Below are 21,508 nucleotides of genomic sequence, written 5' to 3' on the forward strand. Positions count from 1 at the left end.
TGCAAATTGGCATGGGACAATAACCGTTTTCAAGGTTAACCACCGTTTAGAAAAGTCTAGGTTTTAAAAACGTCAAAACTTTCTGCAATACCGTTGCTGATGATTTGTTTTTTTTGGACAACAGTATTTCCAGCAGAAAAGATATCCAAAGATGCCATTTCAAATAGTAAAAAAATCTGTGTTTTAAAACAAATAAAGACAGCAGAAGTCAATGACTTATTTAAATGATTTAGCCTGACATGTTTACTGTTCCAAAATATTATAAATGTTTCTCAAAATAAAAAATATTGTGTTCAAAGGGGGGAAAAGTAGTTGTTTTTACTCAGACATTAAAAAAAGAATATATTTTAGAGCAGTGATCACAATACCGTGATTACGTGAAACCGTAATATTTTTATCCAAGATTATCACACTGACAGAATCTTATACCGGCCCATGCCTAAATGCAACACAGATTGTAAGTGAACCAGGACATGTGTCTCAATTATTTGGCCTGGACCAAAATAACCAACCTACAAGTGTGAACAACACACTTTAAAAGCAGCTTTTTAGTGTCTTCCATAAATATTTAATTTGAACACTTCTTTTTTTAATTTAAATGAACTTGAAAACGTTCTTTATAAGATATTGTGTCTTTAAAGATCATCAGCCAAGAGAGACACTTTAAGTGTTCACATTAAGTGCTTCAATTTCAGACTTTTTAGGGTTCTGAAAAAGAAATCCCTTTCAGAAGTGCTGAACAATCAAAGAGTGCTGAGGGAGGGGAAAACTAAATTGAGTTCAACATCACTTCCGTTCTGTAAAATGGGCTAAAACTGAAAGGTGTGTTAAAGATAACACTGTTCGCAGGTGTCCGTGAGCACACTGTAAATACTGATAAGAGCACGTTTTCACATTTATAGAAGAACAGCTCACCACTACGCACACCGTTTACATCCAAATCACATGCAAGGGGGTCTATGCGCTGCACCAGGGGGGTCGTATGCGAGCGTGTGTGTGCATGCGTGAGTGTAAGAATGCTAGTTTCCTGAGTTTAAGCACATCCATCGTCATGGGGAATTCATTCGAGACAGGAAACAGCAACGATTTTCCCTTCGTGACAAAAAGGTGCTTGATAAAACCCCAGAGAACAGAAAGAAAACGAAAAACAAAAAGCGCGAAGGTTACTACCTGTACAATATTATCTAGCCCATCTCCATGCACCGTACTATTTACAATACGCTTTCTGTCGAGCAAGCACTTCTCGAAAACATCCAATGGTATAGTATTGCTGACGCAAAAAGGTGGCCAAAACTACGATGCGAGTCTTCTCCGTCGTACTTTATTTCGTATCAGTGCTGTGGAAGGCAAAGGAGGAATGTTTTTAGATACCACCGTCTGTACAAATTACGGTACGCAGACACTACAAACGCATGATGCAGAAGACATTTTTGCATATGGACATTTACAGTCTAGCTGCTGTAGAAAAAAAAATCTGTATTATTTTTTTTTCATGAGTTATACTGAACATTCAGAATATTTCCTGAGTTTGAATTTACTGTGACAAGGGCCACAAAGAGAAAGAGAAGATAGAGAGAGGGGGAGATTTAGAGGTAGAGGGCAGGAGGAGTGAATGAAGGTGGAGAGGGAAGAAAGAGACAAAAAGAGAGCAAAAAGCTGCTGCTAGGTCCGTAGAGGTCTGAATTTGAGATGTGGTCAGCGCCCATCCCAACTGAATGGACTGTAATTGGAAACAGACAGTGTCTCCACTGTCCTGGAAAGGTGTAGCACCATCGTGAAGTTCTGTGAGAAGGTCTCAGCCACTCTGCCATGGCTGAACTAGACAGAACCTGGAGAACAGTATTGCTGCTGTTAAGACAACTGTAGTGTCAACCTTTGTTTAAAAAAAGACAATAAAAAGACATAAATATATATATATATATATATATGTAAAAAAAAATCAAAAACACTGGCAGAGGCTGGCCATCTCAACAGCCCTCGACTTGTGAGGGTTTGTCAGAAGACATAACTAAATTAAATAATAATAAAAAACAAATCAACACAGAGAAACCACCGTCATTAGGTACAGTCCTTTCTGTTGGGCTGTTCGTCAGTTGTACATTTATCTGTCATCTCTTGACAGAAGTCTACTGTCACCGTTTGATTGGACTGTTCCAGGGAAAGCCCCACCTCCATAAAGGCAGAGCCGGCCTCTTGCTCCTCCCTGTGGTTGGCTGCGTCTTCAGCCCCGTTGCCAGTTTTCCACTGGGGCTTTCGGGTTGTCCCGTCTTTTGTGGAGGATGATTTGTGGAAGCTCTGTTCTGGGGTGGAGGAGGCGGTGAGGTCGATGCTGCCGGGGGCGACGGAGGCGGTGTTGCCGGGGCGCAGTATAGGGCAGTAGTGATGTACCTGTTCAGGGCTCAGCTGCACATCTCGACACACCTCTTCCGACAGACAGGAGAAATTCTCCCATAACTCTCCCATGCACGCCTTTAACTGGTTGCGCTCTGTTAACAGCTTCTCCTTTTCACACACCTGTAGAGTGGACACACACAAAACACACATATCACAGCCAGATCATAGTCATTGTGATTTTTGCTGGAACTTTCCAAGTGTTTAGACTGAAAGAATTTTTAATACCCATTTTGCATAGACTACTGTAAAGTACGGTAAACAACCGTAATATTTTTGAATTGTTAGATTTAGTGAATTAATTGCAGGACTTATATTGAATAGAATGTAATCATATTGTCCAATCATATTCAGTTTGGAGCCAGTAAGATCACAAATAATTATAAATTAGATTTTTATTTAATCGCCACTGGCTTGCTTGGTTTTGGACATGTGGAGCTGCGCATCGATGGAATTGCTCTTCAGTGTTTGGACTTTCAGCAGTGAAAATTAAACCACACTGAACTGAATGAAACTGAACTTCAACTCTGAAAACTGGATTAACACAGTTTCAATTTACTATAATCTTCTATGTTAAGCTGCTTTGACACAGTCTACATTGTAAATGCGCTATACAAATAAAGATGAATGAATTGATATTTTAATAAATTAAATGTAATATAAATAGTTGTTTCAGCAATGATGCATAAAATAGATCAAAAGTAAAGTGTATTATGACCAGTATTGGGGTAAGTTACTTTTGAAAGTAGTGCATTGCAATATTGAGTTACTCCCCTGGAAAAGTAACTAATTGCATGAATTTTTATGAAAAGCAATGCATTATATCTCTTTTGAGTAACCTTTGCGTTACTTTTCCTTACCTGGCTGAGGTTTGACCTCTTTCAGACCTTGCAGGTGTTTTTCACCTTTTTTATCAAGAAGCTCTGCATTTAACACCTGTAGAACCTACACCTTCATTTACCTTTAAAAAATGTAGGATTAACATATATTTTGAGAACTTTCTGAATCCAGAGCTACACACACGCTATATATACAGATTAATTAAAGCATGTAAAGTAATGTGTTTGCAACTTTTGTACATTTTGTTTTGTTAGTTAGGTAAATCTCACTGTCCATTGAGATAAAGATTGTGATAAAGCCTAAGATTACTAACATGAAATCATTTATATTAAGGCAACAACAGATTTTAAAACGATTAAAATGTTTAAAAACAAAATGAAATAAAAGAAAAAACGGTAAGACAATAAAAAATGCCTTAATCAAAATAAATCTTTGAGCTATATACATTGAATACAGTGTTTCCTCTAGGATTTTGTCCAGCTGTGGTGGCAGGCCTTTTTTACACAGATCAACCAACTACCTGTGGCGTTATTTCAATGACAAATGTTGTGAGCACAGTATTACTAATTATTATTAAGTCGAGATCGCATTTATGTAATAACCCATGAGCATGCGAATCTCTTTGCTTGCGCGCAGATTTCCTCTGCTCGTGCACAAAACTTCTTGCACGCCCCCTCAAATATACGCTGCTTAAGTGCAGATCTTCTTGTGCACTCTCAAATAAACGCTGCTGAAGTGCGATTTAGTGCGTTGATGCAACAAGTATGTCTCAATCCTTTATTAGATTTGCTGGGAACAATTATGTATGTCTTTTTTTAGTTTAGAATTAGTTGTTTTACCTGGAGAACGTGAGCTGATGTAAATCATAGCTGAAGATGGGGTGCGGGTTTAGTGCTTCACATCCAGTTTTTTTTATTTTTTATTTGATGTCCATGTTTCAGGCAGTTGTCAAGAGTTTTACATAATCTACACTTAACGACAATCCACTTCTTTTCTCCAATGAGTTAAAAAAAACAAGAATCTATTGCAAAAATGTAAGGCTCCAACCTGCCATTATTTCTGTTTCTGTAGTGATGACGAGCAATTCACAAATGAATCGCTTGTATTAACCAGGTCTTCTAGGTTAACCGGTTGTTGACGTAAAACGGTTTGCATTTTCAGTAAGTAATAACATACCCGATACCCCCTCTGACTCGAAATAAACCCATATCATAAGCTATTCAGTTACTAGAACAGTACACAGATTGAAAAAAGAGACCTGACGACTGTCTGTTCCCTCGCAGCATGCTCTCTCATTGTGTGATTCAACCTGACAAAGGTTATTTTTATTCCACTATATACTTTGTTAAAGCCAATTAAGCAAGGTAAAAAGTAACTTGAATTAATAAATTTTTTTTAAAAAGTAACTCAAATAATATAACTTATTTCAAAATGCATTACTTTACTCGTTACTTTGAAAAAGTAGTATTATGTAACGTGCAATACTTATAAAGCGTTAACCCCAACACTGATTATGACTATTTTTAGAACTAATAAGCGTCAGCTTTGCCATAACAGATTATTCCCTAAAAGCCCTGTTCACCAAACTACACATTTCTTAATTCCCCATAATAATCATATTATGTTGATTTTATCATAATTAAGCCATTGTCCTTGAGGGAATTGTTGGCTGATGGCCATAATGAGGCAATTTCATGTTTTACTATGCCAGTGAGACAGTTTTTTCCCACACAACATAGTCAAAACCTGCTCCACGCTCATACATAAACACTTTGTTATGAGCATCCAGTGATGTATAGATCCCGGCTGAGTTACAGTAAGTAGGTCACCCTGCAGCACTAACACTGCCTTCTCTCTCAATCTCCACAGAGATCGACATACTTCACACATCTCCCGTCTTCATACATACATTCATGCTACAGCTTCTTTTCAGTTGTGCTTTAATACAGCTGTCAAACTCTGAAGATAAGAGGACGGCCGAGTAGAAGCAGAGGCATCTCCTGCTGCTTTCTGGGACATTATATAGAGGATGTGCATGTGGCATCAAAGTGCCAACTGTCATATGTAGACACATCAAAGACAGTGGGCTCCGCCTCCATCAGCCAAACAGCATGGCACAGGCTCTGTGATTGACAGGTAACGGTTCGCCATGACCGCATAGGAGACCAGACCTCCTGCTGCCTCTGCTTTTTTTTGAAGGCCGATGTTTTGTCACACTCAGTGTGACGGAGACATTTGTGTACTCACCAGTTTGCGTATTTCACACTCAAGGTTCAGGATGCAGTCAAGTTTTCTCTTGCGGCAGCGCTGTGCCGCGATGCGATTTTTACTACGTCTGCGCACGTCGTGGATGAACTCCAGCTGCTCTGAGCTCAGCTTGTGCATTTTCACCATCATTTGGAAGTCGTTGCGTGGAAGATTTGTGATTTGATCAACAGGGAACGGGAGCTTGACCTGTAAAGACAAACATGGGCATATGATTAAAACCTATAACAATGACGATAAAGTTTAAAAAAAAAGGCACATTTATGTCAGGAATAGTTGATAACGATTGATTGAGTTAACAGAAAATAATGGATACCTGAGAAGCTAAGGTGGTCCCTACACACTACACATTCTCAGATTGGAGTACAAGCTAGAACAAGGAGAGATTATGTAGATTGTCTATTACAGGGGTGGCCAACCCTGTTCCTAGAGAATGTTTAATATGGGTAGCAACTGAAATCTACAGGAAGGTGGCTCTCCAGGAACAGGGTTGGCCACCCCTGGTCATTTAAATATTCTCAGGAATTATTTGTCATTGATCATTTCACCACTAAAAAACAGTGAATGCAAATGTGCTGGAAAGCTGTTTGAAAAGTGTCTTTGTGATGGTAACAGATGTTTTGAAAGTGATTCCAGTGATATTGTTAGCCTGAGCGATTATCATCAAAATTATTATTTTTTTAATTAAGAAGTAAAGTTTCATAAACTCATTTCAAAAGGATCACGTGCAATGATTAATCACAGCTGGTCCCGTATCAACAATCATTGAGTACGTTCATATGGACACCAATAATCCAGTTTTTAAGAGTTCACACTTAGCTGATGATTGATAATTAAAGCTTGTTCGTCATGCTGTCTCGAAAGAGAGCCCTCAGCTCATAAGATCCTCGAGCCTGGGGCTCCCTCCTATTTGCAAGGCAAAAGGGGAGTTTAAGCTCAGGTAGATCTCTAGAACTCCTCTACTGTAGTAGTAGTAATAAACAGAGAGTGATTGTTCTTAAAAGATAACTACTTACAATGTGCATGTCTATGGTGCTGATTTGGATAAGTCAATTAATTTGAGTTGTGTGTTTTTGGATAGTGGGAGGAAACCATTTGAGCATGGGGAGAAAGTATAAACTCCACACAGAAACGTCAGCTGGCTTGGTAAGGGCTAGAACCAGTGATGTTTTTGCTGTGAGGCAACAGTGCAAATCTCTGGGCCACCTTGCCACCCATCTATGAAAGGAGGAGGAGTAGGGCTGGAAGGGGGGATTCTTCAAAGCGAAGATGGCTGTTATATGGAACTTAAGGTATTTAGAGTGGCTTAGGAATAATCTGATTGGTGAATCATAAATTAGATGATGTGAGACCGGCCGCAAGCAGTCATAAGCATGTGATACTCTCGATATTGTTTTATAAATAAACTTCACATAATATGATTAAGACAATACTCTGATTAAGAATCTACTATGTAAACAGATTTTTGATTATTTAATCCAATTAAGGTCATAATTTAACTAAACAGAAATCAAATTAAGACGTTTAGTATGTTGATTTTAATCACATTATTGAAGTGGAGAACAAACATGTAAACACCACAATTAAACTACTACCGTCGTGTAGGATTTTAGCTGCATTTTGCGACAGCATAGTTTATACACACAAGAGTGACACTATTCTCTGCACCTACCTACTATGCCAGCGGTTTTCAAACTGTGGGTTGCGACCCACTAGTGGGACGCACAGTGAACAAAGGTGGGTCGCGCAACGTCTTATAGCTGCAGCTATAATTACATTGCGGTGAATCAAAACCAATACAATTAACGGCAATAACTCAAAAACCTCTTACCCTAAAAATATCTAAAGTGTGTTTCCCACAAAAAGACAAAGCTGGTTATGTTTCATAGCTGTCTTTTTCTTTTTTTTCGCTCGACATTACGAGCACTGCTGAGTTTGAGCGCTTGCACTCTGCGTTTAGCCGATAGAGCTTGCGCTGAGTGGAGCTCTCAGTAAGGGACCGTCGAAAAAGTGCTTATTTTTTCGTTTTTTTTTTTTTTTTGCTCCGTCCTGTGTGTTTTATTTTAAACACTACTAATTTTCTCTTAAATGAGCACAAACAGTTCCTAAAGTAGTCGAATGCTTCATTATAGATCTGTGCATTCTTACATTAACTCATCTGTAATCAAACAAAACACAATGAGAGATTCATTTGCTGCTCTTCACTAAATAACTATAGTAACTTTAATCAGTATGAAAATACAATAAAAGTGAAGTAGATTTTATAGCTTTATTTAATTTCTGTATAGGCCATTGATTTTAGTAGGCTACAATTTTTATTTTATTGTCAATATTTTCTAATGTTTGCTATGTATTCTATCATTTGAAGCTATTTGTTGTCCCATATTTTTTACATCCCAACGTTGACAGATTGCTAATCAATAAATAGATATAGTGCTATCTGTTATCTGCTATCTGGAAGGGCATAGATGTTATTTAAAATAGTAATAGTAATGTAACTACCCCCATCATTCCTTCCTCAAGCAAATGTGTAAATATTAGATCAATTCAGCTATAACGTTAATTGCAGTGGCATATTTATCTGACCTTTTCCCAGCTTGTAGTAGTCGATCAAAAAGCTATTTAGTTTCTTATGACTATACACTAGCAGTGGAATTTACTGCAATGTGACGGGGCTTGATCATAGTCCAGGGGCTCGATCATATTCTCTTCTAAAAAAAGAAGAGTATCTTTTTCAACAAAAAAATTATCAGTTACAGCCAGCATCCCACAAAAAGCACTTTGAGCCTATTTTTGTGCATATCAAATCGCAAAATCCAAAAAGCCGCACACCATATATTTTTGACTGCTTTGAATGTAGACTTTTTTTTTTTAACCATTTTTCCATATTAAAATATTATGGTGGGTCTTGAGATTGAATTACTTGCCTAAGTGGGTCCCGGAATAAAAAAAGTTTGGGAATCCCTGTACTATACTATATGATCAGGCAGGAGCCTTGAGCTCAAGTATCTCCAAGCTCAGGGTTCTCTCCCGGGACAGCATGCCCAATGCCACAATTACTATGAAGCAATAAATAAATGTGAACTTCTTAATCATTTTTAAAACAATATAGTTATTGATTCCATCATCACTCCTCAACTATAAAGATGATGACAAAAGTGGAGTTGTCTGATGAACAATAAAAACTTTTTTGACAGCCAAAAAGAATACGTTTGGAAAAAGGGTATGCATGTAAGCCTCGTTTTATGTGCATTATTTGAGTACAACTGTTATGTTGTCAAATAGTCTGAACTAATGTAGTAAATCACCAATTGTAACATTGTGAAAATCACATAAATATCAGATAAGAACACTACAACTTTAACGCCAATAGTTCATAATAGATGTATCCTCTCTCTTTCATTACTATTATTATTATTATTATTATGTAATAATACATGACAACATATGTTTTAATGTTCATTTAAGGCAGAGGTGTCCAAATTTGGTCCTGGAGGGCCGGTGTCCTGGATATTTTAGTTCCAACCCCAATTAAACACACCTTAACCAGCTAATCAAGCTCTTTCTAGGTATAAACTTCCAGGCAGGTGTGTTGAAGGAAGTTTGAGCTAAACTATGCAGGACACCGGCCCTCCAGGATTGAGTTTGGACACCCCAGATTTAAGCTCTTAAAACCAACAGACAATGATATTATATACAATACCAGTCAAACGAATGGGGTTAGTAGGATTTTAAAATAAGATTATCTTCTCACCAAGGCTACATTTATTTGATCAGAAAATAAAAATTGTAAAATTGTGAAATGTTATTGCACCATAAAAAAACTGTTCAAAAGTATTTTATAATTTAATAATTTATTCCAGTGATCTTAAAGATGAATTTTCAGCTTCATTACTCCAGTCTTCAGACTCACATGATCCTTCAGAAATCACTCTAATGATAATAATAATAATTAATATTATTAATGGTGATAGTAATAAAGGCAATAATGACTGGAGTAATAATTTCATTTGAAACTACAAACAATACGAAAGCAGTTATTTGACACTTGAATGCCGCCTTTAAAAAGAAAAAGAAAATCTGACCTCAAACTTTTGACCAGTAATATATATATATATATATATATATATATATATATATATATATATATATATATATATATATATATATATATATATATATATATATATATATATATAATGGTGATTTATGATAAGATTTTGAGAGACAAATCTTTACTGTTGCCCCTTTCTTTCTGCTGGAGGAAGGTTTTATCCTAATCTTACAAGATTACAACTAAACAGGGTCATTGCCCAGCAGTTAAATTAATTAGAACATTAGAAACACACCTTTATTACATGATTAGGGTATTAACATAACTGGCCTGAATACATGTGCACAGTTCAATTTAATAATAAAGTCTGTTTCTTTAACTTTATGCTGTTACTATCAAAGCTATATGAAGCAAACTGTAACCACAACAATACCATATGCATTGCCATTGTTTTGTGGTGTTTACGTCATTGGAGTTCACGATAAGAGAATCCAACTCGATTTGCTGCTTTTTATCCCAAACATGAACATGTTTCTCTTGACCTTCACTAAGGAGTATTTTCTGATGAAATAATAATACACCAAACGTAATATAGGCTGCAAAGCATTTTATCACCACTAGATGGAAGCAGAACACCGCTCTTCACACGTACAAAGAGCATTTCTGATGAGCTCTAAAAACACGAGCTTACCTACATCACTTACAACCATCAGGTCAAAAGAGCAAGATAGACAGACAAGAACAAAGACTGAACAAGAACAAGAAAGCAGCATCCTTCTGTTACACTCAGAGAAATAAGATAAAAAAAGCCAATGGCGGTGTTTGTATTAGCACAGCTGCTTCAGCCGTTTCTTCCTCTATTTCACATTCCTGTCAGGTGTTTACCACAGGGCATGAGTATGCAAATTACAACTGCTAACGAGCTAAGCTGTCATTTCATTCAGAGCATATCAGTGCTTACACACACACACACACACACACACACACACACACACACACACACACACACACACACACACACACACACACACACACACACACACACACACACACACACACACACACACACACACACACACACTCCGTGAAGTGATGTCTCTTTCCAGAATAAGCCTGATAGCCATTTGATATATAAGACATCACTTTGACTTTCCTCCATCATGGTCTGGAGGGCTTTCTGAGGGCATGTCATATATCTGATACCCTGCTGCTGTCTAAAAGAGAGAGAGATCACGAGGGAGAAATGAAGGAATGAGTGTCATGAGGAGAAAAAAGGGGTTAATAAAGCGAGAGAGAGAGAGAGAGAGAGAGAGAGAGAGAGAGAGAGAGAGAGAGCTGATTGTCTGTAGATGAATCTGCTCAAGTGCAAAGTATCGGGGTTTGAGGGAGGGATTGAATCTGAACCTGCTGAACACTAGAAATCGTTGTTCTGGTTTTTCAGTGCTTCTTCAGATGAAACTGTACTTATTTTGTCTTATTTACTCAGAAACTCTGAAAGAAATCAGCAGAGAAGTTTTCTTCTACAAATCATGACTCAAAAATCTGGAGTCATTAAAATCCTTGCTTGATATGGTTATTATTCTTTGTTATTATTATTTTTTTTTTTTTAAAGTAGCTAAGGCTCAGATTTTGATGAAGAATGTGTTGTAAAATCAGTATTACTGTGCACTATTATAACTTTAAATATTTGACTTGTTTTTTAATACCATTAGAAATGTAAAAGCCGATTCAAAGTCCATCACTCAAGTTTTCAGTGCAACATGATCCTTCAGAAATGAGTTTACTATGCTGATTTCTTATTAATAATGTTCAAAACTTAATGATAATTCTTCTTAATCCTCTTCGTCCCACATGAGATCTTAAGGCTGCATATATAATATTTGGTGGTTCGGGGAAGTTCAAAGGAATCACATTTTTTAAAAACAGAAATATTTTCCAATTTTTAAAAAGTCTTTACTGTCACTTTTGATCGGTTTAATGCATTCTTGCTTATAAATAGTTTCAGCCATCCATTCAAATTACACCACACACATCGACAGTACATAATTTGGTACAAACTAATTCAACTGTCAGACCCAACAAGAACATAAAAAACTATACAAACACTATAAAATACTAACATAATAAATAACCTTTTGTAATTTCATAGATATATAAAATATATAGTTGTATAAAATATAACCAAATTCTAAAAATCTCTGAAGAGAATAACTTAATACTTAAATACCTATTTCACCATTACATTTCACTATTTTCACCATCACCATATTCACCACTTAAAGGGATAGATCAGCCCAAAAGCAAAGTTTTGCCATCATTTACTCACCCATTATTATCCATTTACTTTGATTTGAACCACAGAAGATTTTGTGAATATTTTTTTTTTAAATTAATTATATTGAACGTATTATAATATTACTTTTGAATATTGCCTGTCATACACACTTGGCACTGTTTTATAAACAATTTATTGAATCCGTTTGATCTTCCTGCATTGTGACTTGGTACGATAATCTGAGTCTGTCAAACGAGAACAGGTTGAGTAGCCTTGTGAAGGTGGCAGGCGAGATCATCGGTTTTAACCAAACTTGTCTAATGGTAATTTACCGTTATTATGTTTTAAAGAGAGCTCAGGGTATCTTATGGACCCTGGATCACCCATTGTACTCTGTGTTCCAGCCACTGCCATCAGGACATCTTTTTAGAGTTCCTATTTGCAGGAAAAATAGAATTAGAAATTATATTATAATGGTGGCCATTAAGTCATTAAATGAGTCCAGTGAAGAGGGAGATGCATCTAAAAAAATATGTATTGTATGTTTTGTGGCAATATTTTAATAATGTGTACAAGGAACTTTGCCTGTGTTATGGCACCTTGCTGCAATTTCAGTTTTCCTAAACGAGACAATAAAGTTGAATCTGAGTCAGTATTAAAACACTAACAAATCTCAAAATGATGTATCACTATAATTCACATGCACCTGCACTTGATTTAGAGAAATGTATTGGTTATTGGCAATACCAGGAAAATAACATACAATCGAGTGTGATGGCAATGAATGAGGCAACCATATGTAAGCAGTATACCAGCTATAGTAGTGTCCTACTTAGGAAGCCACATGGGCTTAGAGTGATTATGACCCCATAAACCTGAACCACAGCAGTGCAGCTACTCATCCATGTGAAGTGGCCACTCTGCAGGGAAGCCCACGGTGACTGTGGTCAGGACTGAGAGAAGATGAAAGTGTGGATCTGGCCGAGACTGGCACTGAGCAGCAGGAGGCCTGGAGCACTGGCAGGTCGACCCGTTCTGTCTCTACGGCTTCATTAATAAATGATGGACAGACCTTTTTCAACTCTCACAGCTTAGCTGACATTGAGAATGGCTCACAACCACATGCCCAGTGTGAAAAAGCGTTGTCTATATGATCAGTATTTTTAGACCTCTTGTTAAGGTGTGTTTTTTCTATCTGATCACAAGTAGGTGATGTGAAATACAGGTGTAAATGGAGTCTGAAATGTTTTGCGCTTGCCCACTTCCACTTCAAATGTATTTGACTGGATTGCTTTCAAATGTTCATGTGAATAATGGCAACAAAACAGCTCCAGCACACCACTTGCTCTCTGCCTACTGACCTAATTGTTAAACATTCTGGGTAAGCTTCATTTAAAGGTGAATAAAAGTAAAAGAGAGCAAATATTTTCATTAAGTGCAAAAAGTGATAGACACTACATACACTATCTATTAATATAGCAGATATTTGCGTCTGAGTATGACAGTAAAAACCAGTTTTCAATAATACGATGCTTAGTTCAAATGCTAATATTCATCACATGGATGTTGCTTAACCCTTTAACTGTCTGGTCCAACTGTCTACCAAATGGGTGATCATGTTTTAAATAATGACTGTTTTAAATAATGGTTTACACACACAGCACTGTTGGTTTACAGAAAAATCAAACAAACATAATCCTGCTGCACTACTAGACTTGATTTTTGTTTTATTGTAAAACAATAACAACAGGAACAAATGTTAAATGAGAATCTGAAATATTTAATAGCATACTTCAAAAAATGAGGATGATTTAGTATTCACAAATGTTTTATTATGAATATGTTTTGGTATAAATCGGTCTTACACTTCATATTTTCATAGTATATGGATCAATTCCGGTACTTTTACCATAAACCGACATTTGGTAGAGGTTGACATTTTAGAAATTATGGGATGTATTGAAAAGAGAAAAGAAATGAGTGTGTTAACTCGTGACATTAGGATGTTTTAGGATTTTTTTTTCTTGGTGGGGTAGTTGAAGGGTTAATGGGACAATAAAGCTCTACCTACATCTACCCCAACTCTAACCCTAAACACTTTCTTTCTGTTAACTGTCATTTTGCTTATTGTAATTCATAAATGCTCAGGAGTACAGACCAAAGGTTGGTCTCATTTCAAAGTAAACATTAAGCAGATCATTAATAAATTGAAAGCAATTACAAAAATGAAAAAGTAAATAAATATATAAACGTTCGAGCTTACTGTTAATAAAGTACTGCACTAATTATTTCCAATAGTAAAAAAAATTGAAAGTATTGAAATCTAAAATTACTACAATACCAAATCCACATGTCTAACCTAGTTATGCAACAAGCTTGTAATGTAAATCACAAATATTGTGGACTATTTAGGTCCAAACTAAAGGTCTGTGCTGTGACGTTCAGACCCTTTCGACAACATGTGATTTGTGAAGATTAGAAAATGATTTGATTATGAAATTGTGCAGTAATACTGTTATTTATACTTTTTTATTAGTTGTATAATATATTTTTATAGATAATAAATGTCTTTCCAGTTTGCTATTTAATTATAAAAAAACAGAAAATATCGGGTTTGGCATTGAAACAAATTTGGTTTAAACTTTAAAATAGTTTAATCACACAATAATAGATGCAGAAAAACACATACTTATAATCTGTAACCTCAAAGAAAAAAATGGTCAAAATTGGAAAAAGAAACTGATTAAAACAAAGAGCAAAGCAAAAATGCCGTTCTCTACTTGGGTTTAACCGACCAACACACATCTGAATAGCAGGTGTGAACAGGTTGTTAGATGAAGAAACATGTCTTCTTTTTTACTCAGCCCAAGGAGACGCTTTTTTCAATGACCTTCTCATGTGTCCTTCCCCTCTCTGGTATATCGGTTTGAGGTGTGGGTATGTGTGTGTGTAAGACTGATGCCTATATTTAGTTTCCTACCACTAGAACCAGTTTAGAGAGAGATGACAGAACACACACCAGCGGCACTTATAAATTCAAACGTGATCCCGATTCTCTCTCTCTCACTTTCTCCTCTCTCTATAGGTCATTTTCCCTGAAATGGGTCTGGAGTGAAAAGTAGGACTCATCTGTTACTGGGAGCAAAGTGGCCCCACTCTTTTTGTCCCTTCGCTTCCTTTCTCTAAGCATGGACATCTACAGCATGGAATTGTGGGAAGGCGACTGACAAAAGAGGCGAGTGAAATGAGGGAGGCCAAATGCCTGAGGGCACATAAATATATATTTTTTACAATATTATTGGCATAACAAGTCCTTATAAACTACACTTTTAATGGGCAAAGGAAGTTAATCGTTTGGTCAGTTAAAATGCCTTTAGCGCTAATTAGGTTATCTGTTTGCTAAATATCATTACTGTCCTTTAGACATTCCCAGAAACATTACTGTGCCGCTATGTATGTCTTTGTTTCACATGTCTTGGTAATGAGACACCATGTGACACAGATAAGAAACAGTCTGATACAACCCCTAAGATATTCCTCTTTTTCCCCTCCTTTCTCTCTTGTTTTTCTTCTTTCAGCCCTGTTGCTATTACTGGAATTCTCCACAGGGGCTGAGTAATGGGGGAGAGCTATCACACACACACACACATACACACATGCATTCCCCCTCTGAAAGACACGGGACAGACACACATGCACTCGCTCACTCTGTCTAATGGAGTGATGGGCCTGTCTGTGGTCACCGTGGGGCTTCGTCCCCATCAGGACCAAAGCGTCTGCTGGTGTTTGCCTAAGATGAATGGCCTGTGTGAATGCCTGTCTAGGTCACTGGTAAATTCCTAATGTAACACATCTGGAGGAAAAAACAAAGCACCATGCTGTTGAATGGGTTGTCTTTGTTTTAGATGGTAAGGTATTAAATAGAGGAGGACTTCATTCTCCAGCTTCCAGTTTTGTTTTGTTTTGTTTGTACTTGGAAGTGTGTGTTTTAATGTAAATCGGTTTCGATTTGTGCTCAGTTGTCTATGAAAAGTCTGTGATTAAAAGTCAAAATTTTCAAAGTAAATGGCAATGTTTAATAAACAATAAACATTATTTTAGATCTAATTATATGAGATATATCAAGAACAGAGTTGAATGTAAAGCGTTCCACAGTAACATGTTACTGCATTTTAATTGCATTTTTGGCGAATGCAGTAATGTAACGAATTACATTTTAAATTTGTGTGATTTGATTACAGTTACTAAAGTCAATGTAATTATGTTACTTATGTTACTAATACAGCTTTCTTATAAGAAAAAAATGATTGTTTTAAATCACGTTTTCCGCTGCAAAGTCAGTTAATAACCATGTGCTTTAAATTGCTGGAGAACGCAAGCTGCAATGGTTGCAATCGAGAGAGGTTGCTTGTTCAAGTGAAAATACAGACACTACTTTGATTTCATTGAGTGTAAAAACAAATATGTTGCTGTGAAATTCAGTCTATGTCCAGTCTAGGCATGGGACGATGACCGGTTTATCGTGGTTTGGACAAGTCAATGTTTTAAAACCGTAAAATATTCTGTTAAACCCTTCCTAAGGTATATGTAAAGTTTTTTTTTTAAAGTGTTTTCTAAACTATTGAACCAGGCAGAATCCAATGATTTATTTTAATTCGTTAGCCTGACATGTTTACTGTACCAAAATATTATAAGTGTGAATTGTAAATTGGAAAATGAAATACTGTATATTAAGTTCAATATGGAAAAAAGTTGTTGTTTTTTACTAAGACATTTAGAAAAATATCTTATTTTAGAGCTGTAATCACAACACCATGAAACTGTGGTATTTTTAGTCAAGGTTAACATACTGTCACAATCTGTTACCAGCCCATGCCTAGTCCAGTCTCTAAAGAGCTTTTAACTTGACCAGCAACTTGTTCAATCACTTCAATAGAAAGCATTTGACAACACTCTTCACCAAGAAGGACGCTGGCGCCCAAAAACACGCCAGTCCAACTCAGACTAAACAGGCTAAATTGGATTTTGCATAGGATCTTAGAGTCAAGGTATCTTCTGAATGTGAAAAGAAGCATAGCTGCTCATAGGGCTGTTCACATATTGTGTCTTTTGCACACAAAAGTTCATTATTTCCAATAAAGGTGTGTGGCTTACACACGCATAATTGGAGCGCATATTTGGAGTGCATATTGTGCACGCTTGCATTTTCCAGGAGCACCCGTTGAAGTCACTTGACAAGAACTCACCGATCAGCTTCATACTTTGCATGAAATATACACATTTCGGTAGACTAATTACCTCAGACAAACACAGAACACCCAAACACTGCAGTGCTTTTGTATACTATGGATGTCAATGGTAAAGGTCTCTAGATTTCTTCTAAATGTCTTCTTTTGTGTTAAAACAGGTTTGGAACTGATGAGAGAAATTCTTTTTTAAAGTCTTTTTAACATGTCAAGCTGCTGTGATCAACCCATTGTAATGTTTTTCAGTGAATAATAAATTACTGGATGAGCTGCAGTATATTTAGTATTTTTGTAGGTATATTTATCTACTTTAAAAGTACCTTTAAAGTAATGTAATAAGTAATCTGATTACTTTTTACATTAAGTAATTAGTAATGTAATCAGATTACATTTTTCCAGAAGTAGTCAGTAATTTGTAATATATTACTTTTAAAAGTAAATCCAACACTGATCAAAAATAAAATGGTACCGAAAAAAATGATAAAGCTTAACTCAATTTGTACACAAGAAGTTACAACCCAATGAAACAACCCAATGAAAACAATTTTTTTTCTATGAATATTTTCCAGTAAAGATATCTCTGTTGGCTCTCCCATAGATGTAACAATATTTACAGTGTATGCAAACTGTTTAATCTATTTTCTTACTCCCAGCCCTAAATAGTCAGCTTTTTTACATTAAAAATGCTTCATTCTCTATTGATTGTAAGTGCAAAAAAAATCCCCACAAAGACTAAAAATGACTGACATTACTATACACAAGAGGACAGTTAAGAGGACTATCCCTAAGGTACTGTAGAATAACCTTACACTAACCCTAACATGTACACACACGTCTCTTTAAAAAAATTCTAAATCTAGAATGTAAAATTACTACAAGAACTATTCCAACATGACTAACGGCATTAATTAGACTCTATTTTATAACTAACGAAGATTTAGATTGGCTTCTGATAGAAGCTTAGCTAACGACATCCAAGTTAGAGGCACATGATTAAGCACATCCGATCTACTTCAACAAACAAACAGCGAGCGTTCATAATATTTCAATCTTCACCTTTGGCATATTTCAGTTGTGCGGTTTTACAGTTCAGCAATGCGACGTCTGACGAATAATTTGTAGACCACAATCGGCTCATATTGAGAGAGCGGCTCGGCTTCTAAAGACGGAATCAGAGGAACAGAAATGCTTCTGACTTTACTCCTCACTTCCTGCACTACACTAAAGGGTTAATGATTTTGAAGAATGAAAATGCAGAAGTGAGAGTGAGATTTTCGGTTGTGGGCTCTTCTGATCACACCTACTCACCTCAAGATCAATACTTCAGCCAGTGTCACCGATTGAGTAAAGAAAGCCTTCTCAAAGATCTCAAGATAATAATAGTCCTTAGTGGGGTCTTCCTTTTTTACTTCAGGACGTTTCTTTACCCTCTTTGCTCACTCGAAAGTGAAATCTTCAGTGGCTTGTCATTAGTGGGTTGCTCAGTCTTCAGTCTCACCAGAAGAAAACTATGTATTGTTGTGTGTCAGAAGAGGTTAAAGTAAGGCCAACTCAGGCTATGTGTGCACTAGTGTGTTTTCATTTTGAATAACAAGGTTTTGCTAGTTATATCTGGCATCCGATTTACTCCAGAGTGTTCAACCCTTTAAAACACAGCAGACCCCATTTTAGTCTGAAAACACGGTCAAGTTTCAGGGTAGACTTTTGAAAAACACATTCATCCCCTGATTGGGCCTTCTGAATCACTAGATTTGTTAAGCACCTCTCAGACTTTGTTTATAATAAATGCCAATGTAATTTGTGCTTGAGTGATTCATTTTATATAAATTTATATTTTTATTTTTATTATTGTCTCATTTGCTGCCAATTAAAACAGTATTCAATAACAGATGTATTTATTAAATACTATAACAAAAATCGGTATAATATGTGCTCCATTTATTCGTTTAATATATATTTTTTATTGTCTCATGTCAATTAAAATGACACAATTCAATCCTAGATGTTTTTAACAAATACTATAACAGAGTTGCAATCTTTTTAGGTCTAGGGATGTGACCACAACAGAAAATAAATGATTGGTGATGGGTGATGTGCAATGGCTGGAAAAAGAGCGAGAACTCATCAAAAAGATTGGATAGAGACTTTAAAACAACAAGGTAAAATCAACAAAAGGAGAAGTTTATTTACATTTATCAAAATGTAACAAAGAAAACAGGGGATTAATTCAGAAGGGGGCAAGACCAAAACAACAATACCTGTATAATTTGTGCTTGATTTATTCATTTAATCTAATTGTTTTATTTTTTATTTTCTCATTTGCTGTCAATTAAAATGACATTATTCAATACTAAACTTTTTAAACAAATACTATAACAAATACCTTTATAATTTGTGCTTGATTTATTCATTCATTCATAAGTTTTTTTGAAGCTTAGCTAACGACATCTGATCTACTTCAACAAACAAACAGCGAGCGTATGTAATATTTCAAACTTTCACCTTTAGCATATTTCAGTTGTGCGGTTTTACAGTTCAGCAATGCGACGTCTGATGAATATTTTGTAGACCACAATCGGCTCATGTTGAGAGAGTGTCTTATTCATTTTATATAAATATATTTTTATTTTAATCATTATCTCATCGGCTGCCAATTTAAACGTAATGCAATTTAATACAAGACATTTGTAACAAATACTATAACAAATACCTGTATAATTTGTGCTTGATTCATTCATTTAAAAAAAAAAAAAAAATATATATATATATATATATATATATATATATATATATATATCATTGCCTCATTTGTTGACAATTAAAATGTGAAAACAAATACTATATATGGGTTGTGTGTTATTAAATAACAGTAAAATTGCACAGCTAGATTTATTTACAGTTTTTCTAATCTTGTTCTGTTTTGAATCCATGTACTTATTACAATTTAATAGCCAATTAGTAGATTATTAGGAATGGTGTTATAATTAGAGTAATTTCTTTAATAACTGTAAATACGCCAAAGGTTTGTGCTCTTTTTTCATAGCCTTCAACTTCTAATGTAGTGTTGCAGTGGTACGTGGAAACATGGTGGAAAAGCCAGTATGGATGAGGATTGTTTCCATTCATAAAATACTGATAGAACTAAAATACACTGGTGTAGTCTAAGATGAAACGAGAGTACATTTGTTCTTGGATCTGAGCGCTTTTTGTTTGAACAGGTGCTGGTCACTGAGGGTAAGTGATGCTGTCTGTGAAAGAGAGAGCAAAGAGTTCAAAGACCTGGGTTAACACTGCTATCCACACTGGACTAGAAGGAATAGACTAGCACTATGATTAGCCTTCAGTTTAACAACTTCCTTCCTGCTCTGTATTCATTGTTTCGATCAGCAGGCTGAAGCTATTTTTGAGATTGTGTCTCCCTCTTTTGTGCTGCTCCTCCTCTCTTTCTCATGCTCTTTCTCTCACCTGCCATTTGCTGTGCAAACACAGGAAAGAGGAAGACTCTTGACTGGAAATACAGTTTGTATGGAAATATCCCGCCGAGTAAAGCAAGTAAAAGACACTTCTACTTTCTTTTAATCAAAATTCAAATATTTCAATCTTTCTTGATATTTAGATTTTTCTGAAATAGACAACTACTTGAAAGTATTTATTTCAGAAATTAATACTTTTTATTAAACAAGCAACATTAAAGGTGCAGTAGGTGATCTGCCAAAATGCTAACCACTTAGTATTATCTTTGGACGGCGAGGAGGGACTGTGATTCAAAGCCACGCCTCCTGAAATCGCAAACGCGCGCACCACGTCACAAAAGCAGACAGACAACCCACTAGTTCATGTCATTCGCCAGTTAGTGTTTAGCCGGTGGCGTGAAGGAATTACATTTATCACTAAGCCATACTTACATGCTATTTCAAGGCGAATATTCAGAATAGCATGGTAAACAGTATAGGAAGGCTGTCATTGTTCAAAAATGAACAAATGTGAATATAAAAGCAACCTTACCTCAGTAAAGCAGACTACGTGGAACAGCACTGTTTACTGATGTTTTGTTGTTAAACTAAATAAAAATCTACATAATCGATGCTGTCAAATTTCCCTTATAAAGCAGAAAATAGTCACATCAATCTTTCACGGGGAGATTTCAGTGGCTAAACAACATGTCTGTGCATATAAGCCATTCATAACACAACACAATTTAACATAAGCTTAGTCTGACTAAAATAGTTTTAAAAAAGAACATACCTGTCTAACAGTAATATTTAAGCTATGGTGTCGTTCTTCCTCCAGCGTGCAAAAGTAACTCCAATATTGATTCAGGATTTTCAAAAGTTTTAATTTAGCATTTGATTTCACCGCGTCTGTGATAGTCTCGTGAACGCGTGGCACTCATGCAGGTGGGTACGCGCAAATGGCGGATCTGCGTGAACAGATGCG

General features: G+C 36.0%; 1 protein-coding gene across 3 annotated transcripts in view; it reads right to left on the reverse strand.

Annotated features, from left to right (window-relative positions):
- Positions 1-242: 242 nt before the first annotated feature.
- The window catches only part of bach2b (BACH transcriptional regulator 2b), a 147,522-nt gene continuing 126,256 nt past the window's right edge, over positions 243-21,508 (reverse strand). For 2 of the 3 annotated variants that reach the window (XM_087298217.1, XM_087298218.1), the window contains exons 4-5: positions 5,479-5,685; positions 1,537-2,514 (exon numbers count right to left, since the gene is read on the reverse strand). In XM_087298217.1, the coding sequence (XP_087154343.1) occupies positions 2,059-2,514; positions 5,479-5,685 (663 nt within the window). In that variant the 3' untranslated portion in view covers positions 1,537-2,058. Of the gene's footprint in view, positions 2,515-5,478; positions 5,686-21,508 lie in introns of all 3 variants that reach the window. The other variant, XM_087298216.1, reaches the window with a different exon arrangement.

This window comes from Danio rerio, chromosome 20 (assembly GCF_052040795.2).
Source record: "Danio rerio strain M-AB ecotype USA chromosome 20, GRCz13ab, whole genome shotgun sequence".
Lineage (NCBI taxonomy): Eukaryota > Metazoa > Chordata > Actinopteri > Cypriniformes > Danionidae > Danio > Danio rerio.